The following is an 8352-nucleotide window of genomic DNA, read 5'->3' as shown; positions in this document are numbered from 1 at the left end:
AGAGTCAATAAGCTCAATTGGGACCAATCGATCCTCCCATATGTAACTTGGAGTGGAAATGGGGACTTCAATGGATGCATTTTCCATACCAAGTGGAAAGCATTAGAGATAAGGGAAGACTCTTCTTCTTCCTCCAAGATAGCAGTAGTGTGTCTTTCATTCTCATCCTCTTCATTAGGGTCTTCCTCCTCTTCGTCATCATAAATTGGATCACCAAATATTTTGATCTTTTGGTTGTCTCTGGTGGCTCCTATGATCGGACGATCAGAAGAGTAAAATTGATAGTATTCGACGTTGTTGAAGTTCGTATCCTCATGGTTGTTTCCACCACCGCGGAAAGAAGGGGGGACGTAGAGGTGCTGTAGAGTCGACATTCTATTGAAATTGTAGGTGGTGGGGCAGTTGATCCTGTATTTCTCAAAACCAAACTTGCCCTTGGACATCTTTTCTCGATTGAAAATTAGGAATTTTTCAAAAGGGGAATAAAGGAACTGACGATCTTGTGCTGCTAGACACTGAGATAACTTTATGGCTTGTGTCTGCCCTTACGACGTAGCACAGACGATGGACACATGACATCTCTGACATAATGGTCAGGGGTCGATTCTCGGGAACTGATGATCTGGTGTTTACCCTATCATGTGCTTGGCGCCTGTGTACCTGCATGTACCTCCCTCCATATCCGTGGGGCCGGTACTAGGGGGTCGTTAATGTAGCGGATCTACATTTTTTATGGCTTGTGTCTATAGATATTGAATCTCGTGTTGGGTGCTACAACCACGATGTGAGGCTTCCTCAGCCTGAACCTGCCTTTCACAACCATGACCATATCCACAACGACCCTCCATTATATCTTAATGAGTTCTGATATCAACTAACGCCGAACAAAGCATGTATATTATTCTGAGGCATGAAGTTACAAAGGAATTAACAAGAAAACAAATGAGAAGTAACATAAAAAAAAATGAATAGCCTAAATTAGGTTTAAACCTATTATGAAATCAAGAGCTCAAAGAAAAAGAGATGCAGTCATGAATTGATATTAAAATTGACTTAAGGGAAATCAATTAATTTAATATTAAAATAACTTATCCTAAACATCATCTAAGTATAGATTTATATAACTCTCAAAACATAAAAAAAAATCTAAATGGAAAAAAATAACTAAATAGACTTAATCCCTAAGATTTAGGATAAATTAACTAACAAGACTTAGTTTCCTAAGATTTAGGATAAAATTAAATATAATTAAGAAAAAAATAAATATAAACTTAATTAATGGATAACTAATTAAAAAAATCTAAAAGATGCAAATTTAAATATTTTGGATTCCCTCTACACCATAGCCTTATCGAAGAATATAAATTGATCATGGTGCTCTATGCTCCTACATCAATTAGTCAAATGTATATGAACTAGTTTCATGTCAATCTGAAACTGTTTGGTCTATTAATCGATTTTGTTCAAAATTGACTTTGATATAAAAGTAAATTAATTTATCTGATTTTTATTATCAATCAATCGATTTACTACTCAAAACTTCATCATAGAGAGAAATTGATTCAGCTGGTGTTAAAAATCAATCGATTGATTTTTAAACAGAAATCGATTTGAATCATCAAGAATAAAATAAAAAATAAATACATAATTTGATAAATTTTAAATTAGCCTACGTGAATTTTTAATTTTGAAAACTTAGCTATGGAGTTAAGTAAAAAGCTGCCCTTATTTTGTTATTTTGATAAGGATATTCCATATTAAAAAAATTAATAAGAATTTTAGATAAAATTATCATAACAGGCTCAAAATTATTATTTAAGTTTTATCACAACTTTTTTTAATATTGATCACGTAGTAATTCTAGTAAAAATATTATAAAGTGGAACAATTTTAATAAAAAATATTATAATTGAGGTCGTTTTGACTAAATCTATTACAATAATATTGAAATAATTATATTTTAAAATAATAAAAAGATAAAAACATCCTTTTTAAAAAAATAATAATAATAAGATGTTATTTTTAAAGATGACAAAATTTTTACCCAACTTAATTTCTTGCTTGCTTCCTCTTCTCAAAATAAAACCATAAAAAACAATAACAACATTTTAATTTGCAACATAAACTTATAAACTTGAGAATCTTTCAGTAGAAGATAAATTAATTAATATCCGTTTCAGATTAATTTTTATTTATTTGAGAAAGCTATTTCGCCCAAATAGGTTTAGACAGTGCTTTCGACAATGCCAGCTGTAAAATATTCTTACCAAGTTTTCTATCGCACATATTTTTCACTACATTTTATTCTATTTTATTTTTTTACTTTTGTTACAGCAAGAAGAATCTCTTGACAGCTAATATCCAAATCGGGTAACAAACAAGAATCTAGACCAGATTTCCAAGGCGAAGGGAATCATTTTAAAAAAATATTTTAAAGTTTACATTTTCGGAGACACCTTTATTCATTTTTATTATTAAAATAATATTTAATTCTATTTTAATCTATTTTATTTGTTATATTATAATTAAAATATTTATATTATGACATTTATAAATTATAATTAAATAATATTGAATAAGAATAGTTTTAAAAATAAAATTGAATTGAAACGGAATAAAATGTTATTTTACTGATAAATAAATATAAAAAGTTTCTGGCATTTCTATACCGTGCGCTGAGCATCCTCCCCACCTGGCGGCTCCGAACATTAGTGCGCACGTGAACGAGGCTCGAGAATCGTACGATGGGCTTTGGACGATGGACGATGGACGATGGACGATGGACGGCTGAGATAGAGTCAGAATAAAGTAGTGGCGGGCGCTGGTAGATTCAGTATCTGGCACCCCTGTCTGCTGGAGAATCCCACCACGAATCCTGTCACAAGATCGTGATTTAAGGCGATTCAATAAATAAAAAGCGAAAACGACAAGAGAAATGACTCAGATTCCCCCACCCACTTCGCTGAAGCTTTCCCCACAATTTCGGGTCCATTTCCGACCGTCATATAGTAATTTCTCACCAATAATTTTTACATTTTTTTTATATATATATTTTCGAAGATACTCTGTGATTATCTCTCCAACTATTCCTCGTTTTTTTATACGAATTTATAATCTTTTTTCTCTAGTGAAATTTGTTACCGAATTGTTCGTCTGCTAGATCGGCCTCCTCCTTCGCATTGCCTTCTATAAATAGCCCGTCTCACACCTCCATCCTCAACCAGGAAGCAACGCGATAGGAAAGGGAGGGAGGAGATGGTGGGGGGCTGGGCGATCGCGGTGCACGGGGGAGCGGGGGTGGACCCTGCCCTACCGGTGGAGCGCCAGGAGGAGGCGCGCCGGGTGTTGGTACGCTGCCTGACTGCCGGAGCAGCGGCGCTCCGGGCAGGTGCTTTGGCTCTGGACGTCGTGGAGATGGTGGTCCGGGAGCTGGAGACCGACCCCGTGTTCAACTCCGGCCGCGGGTCGGCGCTCACCAGGAAGGGCACCGTGGAGATGGAGGCCAGCATCATGGACGGACGGGGCCGCCGCTGCGGTGCCGTCTCCGGGATCTCCACCGTCAAGAACCCCGTCTCGCTCGCCCGCCTCGTCATGGAGCGCTCCCCCCACTCCTACCTCGCCTTCGACGGCGCCGAGGATTTCGCCCGCAAACAGGTCCTTCCCCTTCATCTCCCTCCTTCATTAGATTTCTAAACACGCCACGAAAAGACGAAACTTTCGTCGTCAAAATGAAATCTGAATCTACCTTCCAGAACCACCCATTCAGTTTACACAGCTCAATCAAATATGCAAAAGATTAACAAAAAATATATTAAGAAATCAGACTGTAAAAGTGGAACTTGTCTGTGTACAAATCGGATTTGATTTGAAAAATATCGCGAGAATCTATCCACTAAATGAGACCCTAAATTGAAGTTGCACAAAACTGCTACTTGTGAGTATACACTCTGTTTTCGTGCTGCAAATGATGACTGAGAAGAGACAGAACAGCCAGTCTGGGACTCTGTTTTCTGAACAAAATTCATGTCAAATTATTCTTCACTTTTAATTTTGTTCCTGTGCTTTCTGATTCAGAGTTGTTCTTGTTGTTGTACTGCAAGTGCAGGGAGTTGAAATGGTGGATAATAGCTATTTCATCACCGAAGAGAATTTGGGCATGCTGAAGCTGGCCAAGGCGGCCAACAGCATCATGGTCTCTGGTTAATTTTTTTTTATTTCTTTTTGTTCTAAAATTAATTCCAAGAGCACAAGCTGATGACATGTTTGATGATATGCTCGAACATGCAGTTTGATTACAGGGTCCCTCTCACCGGCGCGGACTCCTGCAGGGCAAGCGCCGGACTAGTGGCCGACGTCGGCGGCGAACTGCAGATGATGAACGGCCTCCCGATCAGCATCTACGCGCCGGAGACGGTGGGGTGCGTGGTGGTGGACAGGGCGGGGCGGTGCGCCGCCGCGACGTCCACCGGGGGGCTGATGAACAAGATGAACGGCCGCATCGGGGACTCGCCGCTGATCGGGTCGGGGACGTACGCGTGCGACGCGTGCGCCGTGTCGTGCACCGGCGAGGGGGAGGCGATCATCCGCAGCACGCTGGCGAGGGACGTGGCCGCGCTGATGGAGTACAAGGGGCTGGGCCTGCAGGAGGCGGTGGACTACGCGGTGAAGGAGAGGCTAGACGAGGGCAAGGCCGGCCTCATCGCCGTCGGCAGGAACGGAGAGGTGGCGATGGGATTCAACACGGTGGGGATGTTCAGGGGATGTGCGACGGAGGAAGGGTTAATGGAGGTCGCCATTTGGTAGTTCATTTTCAGTCACTATGAATCCTCCGTTTCCATCACCGTGGAAAACAATGGGAATTAATAATAAAAGAAAAACTTTTTTAAAATAAAAAACAAAACAAAAGACTACTCACGCTAAAGTTCTTCCTTCAACTGTTTGTCGGGAACTGATTCATGGTATTCTTCCACTTTACTGGAATCTTTTGTTTTGTTTTCAACAAAATAAGGGTTATTTAATTTATCTACCAGATTCCTCTTGTTTTTGTTGAGATGTTTTCCGCTAAAGTTTCCTTGCAAAAGGGAAGTTCAAGTCGAGTTCGTCCATTGATTCCATCAGAGTTTTTAGGCACAACAAACTCTGCTCTTGCCAGCTGTGTTCTGAAAGATCGTATCAAATTGGATTAAATAATTTTACTGTACTGAAAGATTGTCACCAACCAATAAAAAAACAAAATCGTGTCCATAAAATATCTCAATGAGTTACTTGTTGCAATTGCTAATTTCGACATAATTATTATTTAATTATGGCGCGGCCATTTTGGACCAAAATATAGGGGACTACCATCTAAATCATAGCCATTCCACCTAGAAGATCTGTAGGGTTGTTAAGTCCAAGCTAATAAATTGACAGACCGAGTTACACGAAGAACTTGGGTGACTGAAACCTACGAAATCAAATTGGATTAAGGAGCTAGACAGCTGAGTTTAGTAAAGGGTTATATAAAACTCTAGCTACTTTGCATGTGAGATGACTATATATGTTTGAAAATGGATAGCCTCCCTGTTCATCCATCAATTCAATAAAATGCCTCATTTTATTATAGGGTTAACGGTAATTTACCGAAGTGTAGTTATATTTTCGAAAAACTCAAAATACATATTCAACTTTTATGTTTTTCAAAATACATAGTTATTTTTGATGATACTCCTTCTCTATTAATAGCTCCATCAGACTATTAAACTTTCTACTCATTATATGCATAATCACTAATGTTAAACTTTCTACTCATTATGTGCTCAATTTTATAATGAATTCATGACAAAATATCTCAAATTTTTTTGCCAACAACTCTCTATCTAGACGGTGAAATTAATATTTATGAACATGGTTAACATGCTACACTCAGGATTGTGAAATTGATATTTATGAACATGGTTACGCTTGTTCATCCAAAAAAGAATATGGTTACACTCAGGATGATGTAAAAATGTAATGAACTTAGTTTAAATTGTTTATGATATGTCTATGACTATCAATAGATTTTGATCAAAATTCGTTGATGCCCCTATAACATTTAGAATTTTAAAATCTTAACATGGTCTGAACGAAGGGTGTCCTAGAAACCCTTTGGTGGTATTAGTCAATAAATATAATAGGGTTAGACTCTTTAATGAATTTTTATCAAATTGTCTCAAGGTTATGAGCATTTTTAAATTTTATATCTCTCAATTTAGATTGTGAAATCTAGGTCTGAGGGTATGATTGCACTTAAAAGACTCCTAAGAGTGTAATGATCCTAGTTTGAAAATAATTCTAAGATTCTTAAGGTCTTAAGTGAGTTTTTATTCCAAATTCACTAGTGGCTCAACAATGCCTAGAATTTTAAAATCTTAATGTGATCTCAGCTAGGAAAATCGTAGGAATCTTTGGTGGTGTTAGTAAGTAAATATAACCAGCTCTTTTAATGAGCTCGTGTCAAATTATTTTAAAGTTACGAAGATTTTAAAAATCCATAACTCTAAATTTAGGTTGTAAAATCCTTGTCTAAAGTAAAGTTTACTCAAAACACTCTCAAGAGTGTAATGGTCTTGATATTAAGTGATTATGAAGTTCTTAAGTTTATCAACCCACTTTGACCGTACAATATCTAAAATTTTAAAAACTAACTAGGTTATCAATGTATTTTAAAATATCCTAAGAGTATAATAGTCTTGGTATGAAGTGATTTTGAGGTTTCTAAGATTATCAACACATTTTGACCATACATTATCTAAAATTTTAAAATCTAACTAGGGGAGTCCTAAGAATCCTTTAGTGGTGTTGGTGAATAAATATGACAGACTTAGATTTTTTAATAAGTTTGTGCCAAATTATTTTAAGGTGGTAAAATTTTAAAAAAAATCATAGCTCTCAATTAAGGATATAGAATCTATTTCTTAGAGTATAGTTATACGTTCATAGGAATGCAATCAGAGTTGGCCCTAGAGTGGTCAAGGTGGGGTCAGTGCATAGAGCCCCACCTCAGGTGGTGCCCCATATTTTAGTAATTTTTTAATATTTTTTTTTTGTTCTTTGAAAAAAAATAAATCTAACAAATCCTAATTGTAAATTCTAAAATATTTTTTTTTTTTGGAAAAGTACCAAAAAAGCACGCACCGAAGCATGGATTAAAACTTTTCTTCCTCTTTCACCGAGCTTTTCCTACTTCTATCTTCCTAACTCCAAATTTTCCATAACCCACTTTTGATCACCCTTCAACTATTCACCCATGCCGACAGCCATCGCCACCACCTTTTCTGTTCTCACATTGTGATTTCCAGTGTCGTCGTCATCACATCATCGCATCGCCACTGTCGCGCTGTCGCCCATCGATGCTATACAATAGTGCATGCACTTCAACCCTTCGATTTAGGTGGATTTTTTTTCTTGATCCCTATTGATTTACCTTCGTGCATGATTAAATGAAAAATGATGTAACTTACTCAATTAGTTTGCTTGGTCCTAAAATTCCTACCTCAATAACTATTTAAGTTTCTCCTTTGCTCTAAATATCACTAATATGGTATATTGCAAGCGGACCCAGAGGTGATGTGGCAAGTGATGTGGCAGTCAAAGTTAAAGTGAGGTGGTGGTCAAAATCAGGGTGAGGTGATAGTTAGAGTCAGATTATATGTAGCTGAACGGATTATTCTCACCAGGGTTCAGCTCCTCACTCCTCAACACTATGACCCTCAGCATAAAGCTAGTCGGCCCAGGAGCTGGTCGGGCTTAAGGGGCTTACTGCTCCACTTCTCAATATCAAGGCACCTAGCATATAGTTGGATGACCCTAGAGCCGGTCAGATTTATGGGACCCAACTTCCTATTCTTTGAGCACAAGTCTCTCAGCTTAGGGTTGGTTGGCCCCGGGGCCAGTTGGACTTAGGGGACTCATCGCTCCACTCTTTAGTGTCCAGATATACAAAATAAACCCAATCGACCATAACACTCTTCCAATAGACGAAATCTTCGCTAGAAAATAGTGGTGGACGTGTGGTGCTGTAACCTTCTTGGTAGGCCATTGATAGAGAATCTCACATAGACAACAATAATGAAACTTGTTCCAAGACTTAGTATGGATTAGTAGTGCGGTAGGAGAATAAGGTGAAAAATCGACTCGAGTGGTGTTGCACCAATTTTGAGAAAAAAATTGACAAATAGATAAATTTGTCAAGAGAGATTATTAAACCAACCCTAACTTATGGCAAAATTTTGAAAATGAAAAAAATACATAAGAATTTATTTTTACAAAAAATGGACGAAAAAGCAATGAAAAAGAATGTTTGAACGGTAGTTGCACTGATTCAAAGCG

At 37.6% G+C, this 8352-nt stretch overlaps 1 protein-coding gene across 1 annotated transcript; it reads left to right on the top strand.

Moving 5' to 3' along the window:
• Positions 1 to 3199: 3199 nt before the first annotated feature.
• LOC122005558 (probable isoaspartyl peptidase/L-asparaginase 2) lies at positions 3200 to 4905 on the top strand. The gene is made up of 3 exons (XM_042560635.1): positions 3200 to 3654; positions 4106 to 4192; positions 4288 to 4905. Exons 1-3 carry the CDS (start codon positions 3256 to 3258, stop codon positions 4801 to 4803), a joined length of 1002 nt encoding a protein of 333 aa, XP_042416569.1. The 5' UTR covers positions 3200 to 3255; the 3' UTR covers positions 4804 to 4905.
• Positions 4906 to 8352: the final 3447 nt, after the last annotated feature.

The sequence above is a fragment of the Zingiber officinale genome, chromosome 7B, assembly GCF_018446385.1.
Source record: "Zingiber officinale cultivar Zhangliang chromosome 7B, Zo_v1.1, whole genome shotgun sequence".
Classification (NCBI taxonomy): Eukaryota; Viridiplantae; Streptophyta; class Magnoliopsida; order Zingiberales; family Zingiberaceae; genus Zingiber; species Zingiber officinale.
This window is presented reverse-complemented; position numbering and strand designations above follow the sequence as displayed.

Bases quoted from the DNA above. Each gene is read 5' to 3' on its own strand.
- LOC122005558 (XM_042560635.1), top strand. From the start codon at position 3,256: ATGGTGGGGGGCTGGGCGATCGCGGTGCACGGGGGAGCGGGGGTGGAC. The intron at 3,655-4,105 runs GTCCTTCCCCTT...CTGCAAGTGCAG, and splicing joins AGGATTTCGCCCGCAAACAG to GGAGTTGAAATGGTGGATAA. The intron at 4,193-4,287 runs GTCTCTGGTTAA...TCGAACATGCAG, and splicing joins AGGCGGCCAACAGCATCATG to TTTGATTACAGGGTCCCTCT.